At 44.7% G+C, this 16,712-nt stretch overlaps 1 protein-coding gene across 2 annotated transcripts in view; it reads right to left on the bottom strand.

Annotated features, from left to right (window-relative positions):
- Nucleotides 1-3,472: 3,472 nt before the first annotated feature.
- The window catches only part of Epg5 (ectopic P-granules 5 autophagy tethering factor), a 105,937-nt gene continuing 92,697 nt past the window's right edge, over nt 3,473-16,712 (bottom strand). Inside the window, exons 38-44 of one of the 2 annotated variants that reach the window (XM_076836583.2) lie at nt 16,328-16,537; nt 15,538-15,682; nt 13,180-13,422; nt 11,940-12,156; nt 11,222-11,437; nt 9,948-10,062; nt 3,473-8,227 (exon numbers count right to left, since the gene is read on the bottom strand). In XM_076836583.2, the coding sequence (XP_076692698.2) occupies nt 8,045-8,227; nt 9,948-10,062; nt 11,222-11,437; nt 11,940-12,156; nt 13,180-13,422; nt 15,538-15,682; nt 16,328-16,537 (1,329 nt within the window). In that variant the 3' untranslated portion in view covers nt 3,473-8,044. Of the gene's footprint in view, nt 8,228-9,947; nt 10,063-11,221; nt 11,438-11,939; nt 12,157-13,179; nt 13,423-15,537; nt 15,683-16,327; nt 16,538-16,712 lie in introns of those variants that run through there. The other variant, XM_076836584.2, reaches the window with a different exon arrangement.

Genomic DNA, 16,712 nt, shown 5'->3' with positions numbered 1-16,712 from the left:
CAGGATTTATTTAAAAAGAGGTAACCTAGACTTCTCTGGGTTGGAGAAGGGGGCCATAGCTGGTATCCTGGTATTCCACGAAGTGACGGGTTTTACCTTCTTCATATGTCCCAGGCTTCCTTTGTTCTCCTGCTCTCTTCCCCTCATCTCTCTCCTTCCTGCTTATGGGTGACTAGGCCAGGAGGTGCTCCGTGGGGTGCCAAAAGGTGAGAAGCAGATGGACGGGGGAAGAGACGGATGGAGCAACCCAGGACACATTAACTAACAACTTTATAACTCCCTGAAGAGGGGGGCACTTCCTGGGGCAGGTTACCTTAGCAACAGGTTGGCCCAGGGGCAGGTTATCTTGATAGGGTGGAGGAAGGCATTTCAAAGGGACAGTCTCCAACTTCAGGGACTCATTCAAATTGGCCTCCTTGATCCGACCTGACTCCATTTACCTACCTGTACAGATGGATGCCTGTTTAAATCTGGCTTCATGACAGTGCTGACCTCTCTCCACAGTATGCTTCTTCCTAGGATGTGGGAAGTCCAAAAGCAACGGCAATTTTGTCCCATCTGCCCCAGTTCAGCCTGGATGATTTTGTGGGGGAAGAGGAAAGGGTGCTGCCTTCCCTATTTACACTACAGTGTGAATTTGTTGGTACTATTAAGAGAGCAGGAGCAGGATCCAGGTAAGCTGTCAAGAGGAAGGGCCACAGGCGAGGGAGATGGGTTGAAGGTTGAGAGCAGCATGTTACCAGGCTCCCTCTACACCAGAGCCTTCACCAGGGTCAGTGGGTGGTAGCAGCTCATGGTAACGTGGGATACACCAAGGAGCCTCTCTTAGCTAGTAAGAGGTCACAAGAGTTGGCATCTGTATCTTGTTGCTCAGAGATGCTTTTAGGTACCTCCATGGCAAGTTCTATATCACCAGGGAAGAAGTTAGGGACAAAGGAGAGATGTGTATTAGAACATCTCCTTTGTCTTTGAAACCAGTTTTACAGTCAAGGAAAACTGACAGGAGTTATTTCTTGTGTATCTGTTTTGTGCTACGAATTGAGTAAGGTATTTAGGGATACCTTAAAAATGAAGGTGGCAGTGGGTATGGTGGTGACACCTGTATGCCAGAGGCTCAGGAGGCTGAAGCAGGAAGATCACAAGTTTGAGGCCAGTCTCAGCAACTTTAGTGAAGCTCTGGACAACTTAGTAAGACCCTGTTCCCAAAATTGGAAAAAAAAAATAAAAAGGGCTGGGGATGTGGCTCAGTGACCAAGTGCCCCTGGGCTCAATACTCACTGCCTAAAACAAACAAACAGACAGACACAAAGGCATCTCAGTCAGGTGGGCTAGGTTGTGCTGTGGTAACATACCCTAAAATCACAGTGGCTGGAAACATAAGGCTTTGTTTCTTGCCAAAGCTATGCATTTACCATGAACTGCCAGGTGGGCTTTGCTCCTGTGTTGCTACTCAGGGACTCAGGTCGCCTCTGATGTTGAGGACTGCTGGGTCAGAGGCAAAAAGAACCCCCTGGAGGGCCTCCCACTGGTGATCACAGTTCATTAGCCAGAACTGACTACCTGCCCAGTTAACTCTAGACACCAGGCAGCAGAACTCAATGTGGAACTTGGAAGGAGGACATGTGGGAACAGGATAGGTGACTCCCCAGTAAGACTCCAGAAGCTCTCAAGCTAGTGAGCAACACAACCTTATCATAACTCAGTGGCAGAGCACTTGCCTGGTGCTCATGAAGCCCTGAGTTCCATCCACAGCACCGCAAGGAAGAAAAGAAAGAAAATTATGTGTGTGGCGGGGGGGGGGGGTGTGTGTGTGGAGGGAGGAGTGCTGTGGGATCACATAAACAAGACAACTGGCCCCATCTTGGGGAAGCCTTCTGGAAAAATCTACCTGGGGACAGAACTTGTTGGCTGTGTAAATAGAAGAATGGAGGTTGGGGGTAGGAAAAAAAGGACATTCTAAACAAAGGGACAGGGGCTGGGATATAGCTTGGTTGGTAGAACGCTTGCCTCCTCGCATGCACAAGGCCCAGTCCCCAGCACACACGCACAAAATACTAAAAATAAACAAAAGGACAGTCGGAGCAAAAACAGGAAATTGGATACCACATGGTATAAGCAGTTGGAAGTTGCCAGAGCCAGAGGGTAGGGACAAGATGTGGCCAGGGCTGAAGGGGTAGGGCACCGAGTGTTGGGTGCTGCCCCTCAAGACAAGAGAATAGCAGAAGGGACTCAGGACACACAAGGGGCTGAGTGTGGTACCGAGCCCCTCATACTACTTGCCATGGCTGCTTTCACTTTCTGACCGCTGCCATCTCAGAGCCTGGATGTCCTGGGCTGGGCCCTGGGCCTGAAGCAGTGTTTCCTTGGTGAGTTCCAAGGGGCACCTGTATCAGGAACACCTGGGAGTTTGTTCAAATGCCCAGTCTGAGCACCACCAGGACATACTGAACCACAAGCTCAGGGCAGAGGAACTAACATTTTAAACAAATTCTTCAAGGGGCTTTGCCCCATCCTTTTATTATCATTTTCAAACATACACCAACAAACTTGAAAAAGTGAGATGCTCACCCACTCATCACTACCTCCGTTATTCACATTCTGTACCATTACCACACCTGAGAAAATTAACAGTAATTCAGTAATGCCACCTTACAGACCAGATTCAGATTTCCCCAACAGTCCTCCAGATGTCTGCTTGACCTTGTTATTTATAACCAGGATCCAGCTGACTCCAGGAGACTCTTAGGCAAGCAGAAGTTGGACACTTGCTCTCCAGGGCACCTGACATTGTTCACATTATCATCCCGGAGTACAGGGGAGCTGGCTAATGAGCTGGTGCCCTTGGCTGCAGGATTTCACTTGACAGCAGAACTTCTTGAGTGGAAGAAGCAGGAATGGACTCTGATGGAGTGGTTTCAGATCACTGTGGCTATGGGGAGCAGGTTCATGGACAGCTGGAGTCCCCTTTAACAACCTGTACACAGTCCAAGCAGCCTTTGCTTGGCCTCCTGATAAAGAAGCTGCTCTGCCCCACCCCTCAGGGACAGCACATGCCCACCCCTCCTCCCCTCTCCAGCCCTCTCAGGACACTCAGGCCTCTGGCAAGCAAAGCCAGAGACCTGGGCAACAGGTTGGGTCAGTAGTTGGGACTCTCCACTCTCCTCTTAGAGCCACAGAGTCAAGGAGAGAAATGACCAAGATGAGTTGGTATTCTCATGACTGGACTTCCCCAGGGGGTACAGGGTACAGGCTGGAGCCTTCTGTTCCCTCAGCACAGCACCCATGAAAACAAGTCTGCTCATGAGCTGCTTTCCAACCCTTAAACCCTGTGGTTCTAGGAAAGCAGCCCAACTCAGAGAAGGACGTGAGACCCACCCACACCCAGAAGGTCTCATCCTTGGTTAATCCCAAATTGATGATAATCCCCGGTGGAATGTGCAGCCACTCCTGCCCATTCTAGACGTGTCTTACAAATCCATGAAAATTAACATTAAGGAGAAATTCCCTTAATTCCCTTCAGGAAGGCCCATTTTCAGAGCAGACCCTTTTAGCAACCCCAGGGGCACTGCCCTCTGCTGGCAGCTCGGCCCTCTGGCAGCTCCCTCCTTCACACCAGATCACCACTCAGGCAGGGGGAGCCTCAGTGCAGCTCTTAAGCCCCACCTCCTACAGAGGTTAGGCCACATTACAGACTGTGAGGGGTCTCCTGATCTCTCTGACAGTCTCTGGTTCACGCCAGTTCTCTCTTTGAAATTAGAGGCTTCACCACTGTAGTAAACACCACAGAGTAAAGATCTTAGCCATTACAAACTAATTTAAAATTTTTCTTCATGTGATGTATGTATAAAAAGAAGACCTGCCAACAAACTTGCCAAAAACAATGAGACAGGCCCACCATGGGTAAATTGACTCTGAATGTAGTTTATTCGCAGAATTTTACTTAATCAATTCTTATTTATTCCTGTTTCTCACCATGATATAAAAACTCATCTTCTGTACAAGCATGTAAAACATTGAACAACGCATAAGAAGTGAATATTGCACATTTAATGATCAAAATAAAGTAGTGGTTTTTAAAGGCCACTTTAGACATGTGGGAAGAAAAATTTGAACACACTGAAGTATTTGTCTCCAACTTTAGTGATTTTCAACCATAGAAAGAAAAATAAATTCTAACTCTCAGTGCTCAGTGAGAGATCATATTGGTACATTTAAAAACAAGTTATAATCAACAACATTCCTTAGCAAGCTCATTATCCCAAAATAGGATCAGTATTTTTTTTTCAAGTTTTTCTCATCAGAAATCAGGAAGCTATCCATAGTGAAGGGAACCTCAGAGACAGCTGCACAGGTCACAGGATGCTCCAGAATACGAGTATCATGGTGGAGAAACAAAGTCAGTCTTAGGGCCTGACGACAGGTCAAGAGCTTTACCTAGCCCGACCCAGATGCAAATGGAAGATCAGAGTAGGGGGACGTTTCTTTTGAAAGGGACACGCTTCCAACACGGGGGGCAGACAGCAGTAAAGGACTAAGTGTGGAGCACCTTGTTTGTGAGACCTGCCTCACACCCATGCAATGAGACCAGTCTTCAGCAGCCACTCATATTAAACCGAGGTATAGAGTTTGAACTCGCCAGCTAGAGCCAATGCTGCCCAAGTGTCCAGAGGAGTGAACTACACTGCTTGACCTCAAGCATGACATGCCAGGGAGGGGCCAGGATGAGGAGAGGGAGGCACTGAGGCAGAGAAGGCGAGGAGTGCCCTCTCCTGGCACTGTTGACTACCAACCTCCTCAACTGTGCTCTAGGTGCCTCACCTAGTCCCATACTGTGCCCCGGGGCAGCCCTCTGGACATCATGGTAGAAAACTAAGGATTGTGGGGCATTTAGTCTGGAAAGGACTAAGAGATGGGGCCACATGGTGTCAGAGGTGTGATGGGAAGGGAAATGTGTGTTGAGAGGGGAGTAAGAGATGGAGCCAGCCTGGACTGCGCCAAGCAGGTCCACAGCCCACCGGCAACCTCCCCAGGAGATGCCTTGCTGTCAGAGCAGAACCATGTGACCCACCAGCAGCAGCCTGCGTGGCCCTACAAGGGCTGGTCTGTGGCCACTGGCCAGGTGGGGGAGGCTGAGTATCCCACTGAGTGAGCAAGCGGTGGGCACCCGGTGTGTGAATGAATGCTCCTTCTGACTTTTAAATGTTGATTATTCTAGACATTTACTTCCAGCTCCAGAAGAAACAACTAATTTTAGGAACAAAAACCCCACACACAAAAATGGTGTTACCACCTTTCATTCAAACACAAAGGCACAGACATGATTAACTTATACAATATGGACACACTGGTTTTCGTGACTACTCAGGAGTGACAAGGCTGTCACTTGACTGGAGGAGGTTAGATAAGTTTGCATTCTCTACACTAATTCCCTGCAGCCTCAGAGACTCAGGCTTAACCCTGGGGAGGCAGAGGCATTCACAGACTAAGCCAAGAAACTGATCAAGAAACGGCCACACGTCAGAGCTGAGGGCGAGTGTGCAGGACCTCTGAAACAGTGGGACCAAGCTCCACCTGCCAGTGTCACACTGTGCAGACACATCCAGCAGCACCTTCCTGCCTCCATGGCCCATGGCTCCCAGCTCTCTGCCCTTCACCTGTTCTAGTCAGTAGAGCCAGGAGATGGGGGAACAGAACTGTCTCTCTGACCTCTACTGCAGGGCGGGTAAGGATGGGAGCAGCACTTTTCATTGGGAGCAGAACACTGTCTCCTCCTTCCTGCTCCCAAAAAGCTTCAGACGTCCTTATCTGAGCCAGATGCCATGGCCAGCCACTGTGAGGACAAGTCCAGGGTGTGCACCTTCCACGCTGCTCAGCCCACGAGCAGGCCTTGGTCTTGCCCAGTGACAGTGCTGACATGCAGCACCTGTCACTGTCTCTCAGACTGTGGCCCTGTGCTCTATGAAGGCTGGCTATCTTTTCAAGCAAAGGCTTGTTACCTGCAAGCAGAGGGCAGGGTGGCCTAGGTAGAGCCTTCCTTCCCCAGAGATGACAGCAGTACTGCCATGTTCTTTAAATACCTATGAGATAAGCAAATTTTCTGACAGGAAGCATGAAGAAGTGCAAGCAGTTTTACTGACCATCTTTGCAACTCAAGTTACAAGGTCAGGTAAATAAGATGACATCAGTTATAAAAATCTACATCAACATCAATCTCTGATATACTCTGTTAGTGAAGAAGCCCTGAAATTCAGATTCGTAGAAGTTACAACCAAAGGTTGACTTTATTTTTTAAAATCTTTACAGACTAAATATGTTATAAATATTATAAACTTTCAAAAATTAACAGTTTGATCATAATTTTCTTTAGAATGTACATACTGTCACTCAAAAACTTCACATTTGAGGATATCAATAATTTCATTCTCCTCAAAGAAAACAGCACACAAATTATTTCCTGTCATAAAATCACTGTTGCCAAAAAATTTAACTGTCTGCAGCTTCTAAAATTTTCACATACGTAGAATAAGAAGATGACTGTTTTGAAAGCAGAGAGAAGCAAAAACAAGGAAAGCTGAGACATGTCACTGTGATATGACTCTCTGTGGCCTACAAAACTTGAACACTGAACAGAGATTTTCTTTATCAGAGTGCCAAGGCATGTCTGTGAGGTGGAATTGTTCTGTCCAACGAAAAAGAAAAGTTCCTACAAACTCCCAGATGCAAGGGATATGTGGGATATGGGAGGATTTTCTGCATCTCCTAACTATATCCCTCTCTCTCTATTGAGAGCTTTTGGTGAATGTTTAGGCATTTGGGGGTATTTTTGTAGGGCTGCACAAAACCTACAAATACACATTATGAAATCCATTTTGAGCCAAGAGTTATGTTGACAAATATTTTCAGACTAATTCCTGGAGGAAATAACATGAGCAAGAAGAAGGCACCAATGAGGCAACATTGTAGACAGGCTTTGGTAATGAATGACTGTCAAGGGCGGCCAAAGGCACAGGGCGACTCAAAAAAAAAAAAAAAAAAAAAGACAGATTTCAGAAATTCTCTTGACGTGGCCCAGTTTCCATGGACAAGTGTTTCAGCAGGTCCACCAGCTTTATCTGAGTTTAAATATGGAGGGAAGAAGCAAGCAGGGAATGGAGAAGTGAGTCCCCAGTCCCCTGCTCAACAGTGGGGCCTTTAGATAGCAACCTTGGTGTCCATCAAGAATTTCAAACTTCAATGTCAAGGGAGTGAGGTGAATGAGGGGACCCAAGGGCATAGAGCGACTCTGGACTCTCTGGAGAGAGTCAGCACTCTGCAGCCCCTGCCATGTGAACCAAATAAAACAAGAGTGTGCCCAGCACGCTCATCACAGAGCACCAGCCTGACACGCTGATTCAGACGGAGGCTCTTCCATGAGGATACACAGCCAGGGGGAAGCAGACACGTCACCATCTCCGCTGTCCACTATAATCAGGATCAAGGTGTCAAGTTTTTCACATGGCTCACTTTAATTCAGCATTTTTATCTCCCTTCCGAGAGAAATAACATAATACCTTTAGGCTGTGTATTTCCCCACATTTGAGAAATACAGAAATTGTCAAAGTTGATTTTTTTCACACTAAAAGCACACAAATGGAGTTCAAAGTGAGGGTTATATATGACTCTTAAAGCAGTCAGATCTGGCACAGGAATCTTGATGTTTAAATAAAACAGGGGAGTCAGAGGTGGAGACATATCATGAAAATTCCCTCTGTGGGTCTTATGAGATGAGGACAGTTGGCAACTGTGAGTGGCTCTGTACCCAAGTGGAACTTAGTAAGTTTCAGTTGTGGATGAACATAAAAACTAAAAAGTCCCCAGAGAGTGAAATACACACACACACACATGGACACATGGAATCACCTAATGCCTCCCAACTGCATCTCCAGTCACCCATTCCATGGCTAAACTGAACTCTGCAATGAAAGTGAGCAAAAGTTATTTGTGCAACAGCAAAGTTAAATGTAAACATAAACAGTGATGGAGTTTGTCACGAGCCTCGTGGTTACTACCGTATGTTGTCCAGATAATGCACTTCTGGGTAGAGACAGTTAACGAGAAGAGCCAGGAAGCTTTTCCCATCTTGGAGGCAATGGCCAGGATGCTTTATAAACTGGGCAGCTTGCAAAATCTGATCCTGGTATTCAACATACTGCTTACTCAGTGTCATGGATTCAAGAGCAGTCAGAGCCTAAAAGACATGAAAGACAGAGGGTTAACCCCACAGATGCACACCACCTGACTGTGACAGGTACAGCACTACCGTCAGTATTTGGTCCCACTGTGAACCTTAAGGGAGGGAGGCCCACAGAACCAGAATGAGGAGTCCAGAAGGCAGGCGCTGACTAATACAGCCAGAGGTGGCCACAACCCGAGCTTCTCCCCCATTTTGTGCTGTTATTTCTTAACCCTGCCTCGCCAGGAGCCACTGCAGCAGCCGGCCCAGTCTTACTGATGGATTCCTCACAAGCCACACCCATTTCCAGAGCAGACCCTGTCCTCGTTCTCCCCAGTCCCACCTGTGAGGTTGTCCCCACCAGATCAGCTACCCCTCTCTTCGTAGAGGCCAACCAGAACCCACAGATGCACCTTGCTAATGTGACACCTGTGTAACTTGCTAGGTCTGTTCTTATGTTACAAAATGACATATTCAACTATCTAATTGAATGAAATTCTAAGGAAACCAGCTGCTACGTGCTGCTGAGGGTAAAAGATAAGGTCATTAAATTGGTAAACAGGCATAATGCACAGGTCAAGTTTCCCCCTATTCCATCTGACAAATGACCCAAAACTGAGGGAGGAAAATGTCCCCACATCTGTTTTCTAAGGAAGAAATAAGGAAAACGTTCTTCTATTCCATAATTTTAATTTTTCCTTCTTTCCCAGGAGAAAGGGAAAGAAACTGTATATGGAAAAAACAAAATATCAGAATAGTAGTTCCTGAGCGTAGGGAGTTTTATTTTCCAGCTGACAAGCTGGGCCCCCCCACCCCAGGGTTCTGAAGGCATCCTCTCCCCACAGGGGCACGCCCACCCCATGTGAAGTCTTCCAATTCCACCTACTCCTATGTGTGGGAACTGTGACACTAAAGAATACCAATTAAGAGGTGATATTTGGTTGGTCCAGAAAACATGAAGGTATAAGATTTTCTTTTTGAGGATAAGTGACCGAGAAGCTGAGAAATCAATCACCAGATTGGCTGTAAAGTCTTAGTGTTGAAAATAAACTAGGGATTTTGGTACCAAGTTATGAGCTGTGTGAACAGAGTTTAAGTGATGGACAGGAATCTAAGAGGGGCAGGAATCATTTTCTCTCCCCACTCCTTACCCTTTTTTACATCTAACCCCCAAAATGGTACAATATGACAGGTTGCCTAAAATTAATCCTTTTATAAAAAGATGGCATTTTTCAAGTCTGAAAATGTTGATGGCAAGTATGTAAGGAACATGCAAAAAGACATTGCTTTGAGTCTACTGGAAGGCAGGCAAAGGGAGCCCAGGTGACTCTCAGGAAGTTAAAGCAGAATTCCAATGCCCCAGATCTTGGGGCCACAGGAAGGGTGAAGACTCAAACACACCCTGAAATGCACCTCACTGAAATGCACTTCACACCCTCAGAGAACTCAGCTGCCCCACTGGCTGCTTCATGCAAAACATTAGGGATTCATTCCAACAGCAGCTATCCAGCCAGTGAGTGACAAGTATTCGGTATTTTATGAACTGGTATCCCTGTGAAGAACCTGCCAACTATACCATCTGATCCTTGTTCTTAATATCTCACATGGCATGCAGCTGGCTTATACATGATCAAGCTGCATAAGAAGAGTGGCTAAGGGGGCTCAGCTCTTACCATGCACAGACATCCTGCAGAGTGGAGAGGGAGCAGCCTGGAGCCAGGCTAGCTGTACTGACCTGCTGAGCTTTTGGGGTCAAATGTAGTTCAGAGCCAGGCTTCAATCGGATCTGATCTTCTGAAGGAACCTGAATTGAAAGGAAGGCAGCCATGCCTCGGGCAGCCACTCGGAACCTGAGGTGATAGGGAAAGATAAAAACATGTAAGTGACCATTAGAGTGAGCATTTAAAAATAAATACCATATTTTCTACTAAAACACAAGATAAACATATTTCCAGATCTACTGTGTAGTAAGCCTCATGAGGAAAATCTTCAATATAACAATGTGCGCATAATTCAGATCCAAGAATGAAAGTATTGGTAAAGATGTGGAATAATGGAACACTTATATATTGCTGGTGGGAATGTAAATGATGCAGGAACTATGGAAACCATTTTGGCACTTTATTAATAAGTAAAACATACACTCACCATATGACCCAGCAATTCCACTCTTAGGTGTATATCCAAAAGAACTGAAAACAGATGTGCTAAGAAAAATCTGTACATGACTATTCATAACAACATTTTCCACAAAAGCCAAAAAGATTGAAACAGTTCAATTACCTGTCAGCTGATAAATGGATAAACAAAATGTAGTAGATCCATAAGATAAACCATTATCCAGCCATATAAAGGAATGAAGAATTGACACATGTACAACACAGCTGAACCTTGAGAATGTTATGCTAAGTGAAAGAAGTCAGACACCAGAGGCCACATTTTATAAAATTCCATTCTCACAAAATGGTCTTTCTTTTCTTTTTAGTATTGGGGATTGAACCCAGGGGAATTTGGCCACTGAGCTATATCCTAGCTCTTTCTATTTGTTATTTTCAGACAAGGTCTCCCTAAGTTGATTAGAGCCTTGCTTACTTGCTGAGGCTGGCCTTGAACTTGCAATCCTTCTGCCTACCCTCCAGAGTCCCTAGAATTACAGGTGTGCACCAGCATGTTTGAAGAAATGACCAGTGTTTTTTAACCCAACCTCGCATACCATCAATGGCTCCAAACCAAAAAGAAATCAGTAGTGTAATCATATTATAAAGTCAACATAGAAGAGATAACACTAAAATATACTGTCTGAACTTAAAATTGTTGCAAAGCAAGAAAAAATAAAAATGCTTTTTAGAATACCAAGATGTAATCAAGGTCTGGGTTACTGTGCCCCCCCCCCTTTGTCTTTCTGGAAAACATAACTCCTACATCAAAAACCCTACTCCAGAGTCCCACCCTGAAATAGGTACTGCCATCTGAGGCCTTCCAAGAAAGCAGTGGTAGGTGCATCCTCACCGGTTGGACAAGGGTGACTTCCGGCCCAATCCAATTGCCCCCAGAATCCCAGAGCTGAGCCTCTCCTCGGCCAGGAGGTTCTGCCTGCTCTGAAGCATGAGCAGAATTCGGACAACAGATTCCGTGAGGACTGAGTCATTCTGCTCTGTCTGAATCAGGGACAGCTGCAGGACTTGGTGCCACCATAGAAACAGCTTTGCCTCTTCCTGTGCAGAGCTGGGGAAGGTGCCAGAGGAAGTAAAATTAGAAGTGATATTTTTTTCCCCCACTCCCATTTAACTGAAAGTTCACATTTGATTTTTAAGTAAAGGAGACATTTAGTACCTTAAAACCCTAAGCTAATTGATGTTAATAAAATGTTAATGTAGTGGGATTGTAACAGCTATAGTTTAGTGACTACTTACTCCGCGCTAGACACTGTGTCTGGGCTTCATGCTTTCATTAATGTTCACAGCTCTGAGAGGTAGGGATTTTCATAGGAAAGCTGCAGTCTGATACTTAAAATGCTTATTTTAGAAAATTAAAAACTTGCTCAGAAAATTAAGCCATCAAGAAAAGAAATTTTTCCAAACAAGTGTCATGGTACCTTATAGCCTTGTTTGTTTTTTTTTTTTTATTTGTGACTTAATTCTGTGTTCTTAAATACTTATCTAAATCCTAAATTCCAAGTTAACCAAGTACCTTACCAGTTTTATAAAGCAGCCAGAGGCCAACACACCTTGGATACACCTGTTCCAACCACTTGCTGAGGATGAGCAGCACCTTCATTTCATTTCTTAGAGTCTGCTCACTATTCAAACACTGAAGCAGGTAGACATAAAGGGTCAGATAACTGCCAAGGGCTAGGCACTCCTGAAGAAATTCTTCTATAGTGAGCTCAGGAACTTGAAGGGACACCAGAATAGGGCCCCATCCTAAATTTTGGTTGAGGGAGCCTAAGGAAAAAAAAGAGAGAAGACATCAAGACATAAACAAGAGTCTAATTACTTAACAACTGCAACAAATCTTTTCACTTTAAGCTTCATGCCAAGGTTAACATCTCTTATGTTGGCTCTATAGACCACAGAAGCAAAATGTGCGCTGAGTATGGCTCAATGGTATAGTGCCTGCCTAGTATGTGTGAGGCCCTGGGTTCGATCCCAAGAACCACATACACACAAAGCTCAGGCCATAACTCCACACAATGATTGTTTAATAACACAAATAAATTTTGAACAGAAGTATTAATCCTAATGATTCTCAGCTCTGCGGAGAGTGAGGGCAGGGTGCATGGTGATGTGCATTATCACCTCCACTGGTGGACATGGAATGTTGTGGGTTGTTGGGATACGACAGATGGCAGGTTATGGGCACTTCTGGAACCTTGCTCTGATATCCTCTTTCTCTTCCACTGTCTAGTATCATGTATATTTGGATATCAGAGTCGAGATGGGCTGTTCTGAGCAATTCTTAATCCAGAGTCTGAAAGTTTAGAGGCAGGGAATAAGAAGGTAAGAAAGGACAGGAGAGAGTGATCTCTTCACAAAAGAGTTTAGAAAGCATGACCAGAAACAAACAAACAAAAAACATTTCTATAAAAACTCATCAAAACTGACCCAAAAGGGGGGAAAATAAACAGAGTGGATCATTATTATATAGACTTTTGAGTACAATATTCGTTTTGAGGACCATGACTTTGCCTATGATAAAAGGGGTGGCCTGACACTCTAAAACCAATGTAAAACAAGTTAGAGCCTTTGTCCCTTGAAATAGGTGATGGCACCAACAGATATGGATGAGTGATTCATATGCTAACTGCAGATCTTTATGAAAAAAATATATATTAATATAGATATTCATCACTATAGATATGTCAGAACATTCATTTCCAGAGCAGAAATTAGAATGGTAGAAATATATTTCCTGGTGACAAAGCTTTAATCTTTCCTGAAAGACCAACAGAAGACATGTCCCCTAACCTTCCTTAAAGTAGGCAGAGATGCAGGCTTCTGTAGTCTCTGCCATGTGGCGGACGGATGCCAAGCTCTGGCAGGCTGCTGTTAACAGGGGCAGCACCACCAGCCCATGCACTTTTTGGCCAATCCAGGTCCGGATACTGCCCCGGAGGAACTCTGCCGTTGGAATAGTTGCATTGTTCATCATCATCAGGACTTCCATAAAGAGGCTGCTGAGGGCCATGTGGCGGGTCTGGCTGTCCATGTCTGAAGGGGAACATAGACATGCTCTCAGGCCACTGGCATAGGGACAGGAATGTGATCATGAAAACAACAGTGCTACAATCTTAGCTGCTCTTTGGGTAGATATGATAAGCTAATTAGTAAGAGCACCCTCCACACCTGACTCCAACTCCCAACACAGCCATTGCCAAGCTATCAATAGTCTAGAGTGATTTACATAGAATAAAGATTATTATAGCTTAAAAGTAAATATAAAAGTATGGAAAAGATTCCTAACAGCAGCTCTTCTATTTCTTCTCCTCCCCCCTTTCCTCTTTACTCCCCTTCCCGCCCCCCCCCCCTTTTTTTTTTTTTTAAAGAAAGAGATCTATGTTGCTCAGGCTGGCCTCAAACTCCTGGGCCTATAAGAACATGTTACCATGCCCCTATTTCTTTGTTTTTTAAATAAGAAAAGTGAACAGACTATAAAATAAATGTTTTTCAAAGAAAACTGCAAGAAAAAGAGCAAATTCTATTTCACAAGCATGAAGGGAGGTCACTGGGGCAGCATCCTTCACCCTCAAGCATGAGAAATACATGTCACTGGGAGTTTTAAAAAGCACGATTTTTACCAACGGCTTCTAGCTCTCTTTGAGTTGGGTACTTTAAAAAAAGAAAACAAAATTTTCTTAAGGCTTTGTTGCCACAGGACTCAGTATTTGCATCCATGGGACTGGTAAAAAGTTAGATCTTATTCATCACACCCAACAAAACAAACTCACTTCTTATACACTGTAAAATAGACCCTACCAACTGTAAGACCTACTTCTTATCAATCAAGAACTTAAAAACTCTTGAGAGAAGGAAAAACAGTAATGTGCCTGGGAATTTTTGTTCATATATTTCTATGGGTATAAATATTCTTAGTGACTAAGTCTTTGTCTCAATTTCAACTAAAAAGCAATTTTAATTTATCTTTTAATTATGACTCATAGTAACAAATTACTACAATAAGCCTCATAACAGATCCTAGCCTCTCCCTTCCTATTCATCATCAACCGGGGCAATAAACATTTCCCTGAAAACCAGATCTGATCCTGTTACTCTTCTGATTAAAATTTTCCTAAAACACTCTTCTAGCTCCCTTCTCTGGGCAGCTATTTTCAAACTTCAAGGCCAACCCACATATGACCAACTGTGGCACAGTTTCTCCAGAACCTACTGACTTTTCTTTTTCTTTTTTTCTTTTTTTTTTTTTTTTTTTTGTAGTGGGTACAGGAGGACAATTTAACCAGTATGAATTCATATTTCAAACCATGTGAGGGACTGGGGATGTGGATCTATGGTACAGCACTTGCCTCATATACATGAGACCCTGGGTTTGATTTTAAGCATCACAGGAGGACACAAAAAAGAAAATTTGTACTTAACCAACATTCAAAATGGACCTCTTTTCCTGCCACATACCAAGGCCAGAACAGATAATTGTCTTTTCTTTCCTTTCACAGGAGCATGTGCATCTCTGGCTCATCTGTGCACGAAAGATGTCACTCTGTGGCTTATACATGGGATCTCCTTTTAGGCTGCCAACTCGGGCAGGCCCTGTGCTTTATCACCCCTGCTATTACTCTGAGAAGGCTCAGGTGATAGCCATCTTGTTTCATCTAACTTTAAGGGTTTGTTCCCCTTTTTACTTCATTTCTGGCCTCTGAGATTTCCCAGCAGGAGAGGCAGCCAGGATGTCGACAAGTCTACCAAACATGAAAAACAGAAATTCTCCATGTAAAGTATCTTGACAATTCTACAGGTGATTCTGAAGTGCTCTCCTACTTCCCAGTCAAACCCCTAGGCATGCTGCTCGCTGGCAGGCTTCCTGCTACTTTCTAATAACTAAATCCAGTGTGTCCAGCTTGACCCACAGTCCACTTTACCTCACACCAGCATTGCCAGGGCCAGCTCCTCCTCAAGTTCTTAACACTCTGCCTCTCTCCAGGGCTGACTAAGCAGCTCTTTGACCACTGTCTCTGTGGAAATGGGAATGGCAGGGTCCTGCCCGTTTTCCTCACCCCACAATGCCTTAAGGAGTAGATTCTTACTTGATATCTGAGATTCTGTAATTCACAGATTATGCGAATATGCGGCTTCCCACTGGTCACTTACCAGGTGGGTTAAAGACAATGATATCATCCAAGAGCTTAGACATTTCTTGTTCTAGGACAGCAAAGGTGACTTTTCCAGTTTGTTCCAGGGTGCTGAGGAATTGAACCATCTGATGAGTGAAAGCTTGGCATTTTGGAACCACATCCTGACAAACAAGAAAAGGATCACTCAAATGAATCCAAGCAAGGAGTGTGGACTGAGGATTTCCCGGGAGCACACCACTGCTCTGAACACTTGGGCAAGGAATGGAGAGGACAGATCAAGAAGCCACGCTAAGACTTCATCCAGGCATCCCAGGGTCCCATGTTTGGGGCTATGCAAACCTGCGGTAACTAGATTAGAACCTGCCTTCTCCCAATTCCACACAACACCCCTCCTTCTCCACTACATTCGTCATATTAACTACACATGGATTACCTGCCGGGTTCTTTCCAAAAACTATGCACTATCTAATTCAGTCCTCATAATACTTTGTGAGGTGGTCCTGAGTCTGTCAGACCTCAAGCTCATACTCGTCACCCTCCCTGCCACTGATGACATTCAGAAAATGAAACCAGTGGCCCACGGCCAGCTCTCAATCTCTCTGACCTCTGGTCAACATGTGACACTGATAATAGGTCAAGACTTTGCAAAAGAGAGAAACCCAAACCAAAGGATCCAAGCAAGGGACCAATATGAACACACAATGACCTCCCCCAACCTTCTCTGCTGAGACTGTCCTCAGTGGTACTTATGCTACTTCCAGTCCCGAAGACCTTGCCCTGCCTTTTAAAGCACCCTCTCAACTTACAAGATGTTTCTGGTTGTCAGTAGGAATGGAAAGTCCTGCAGACACTTTCAGAAGCTTCACAATCAATTCAGCAGAAGATTCCTTTGCCAGGATGATGGTCGGTGGGTAGTGACTGCTGAAATAACTTAGCACGCTCTGGTACGACACAATGTCCACAAGGTGCCACGAGAGCGAGCTTGTCTGTCCAAGGAGACTAAGTAAAGGCGAATCCTAAAAATGGAACAGATGCCTTTAGTTCCAGAGTCCCATCTTCTGAGAAATGTGTCATTCTAACTAGTCCATAAGAAAGCTACTAAGGTGTTCTATGAAAGCACAGAATCTCAGATATCAAGTAAGAATCTACTCATTAGGAGCATTAGTAATGGCAATAACCAAAGTCATGGCA

The sequence above is a fragment of the Callospermophilus lateralis genome, chromosome 17, assembly GCF_048772815.1.
Source record: "Callospermophilus lateralis isolate mCalLat2 chromosome 17, mCalLat2.hap1, whole genome shotgun sequence".
In the NCBI taxonomy this organism is placed as follows: domain Eukaryota; kingdom Metazoa; phylum Chordata; class Mammalia; order Rodentia; family Sciuridae; genus Callospermophilus; species Callospermophilus lateralis.
Note: the sequence above shows the minus strand (reverse complement) of the source record. Positions and strands in the feature narration are given on the sequence as shown.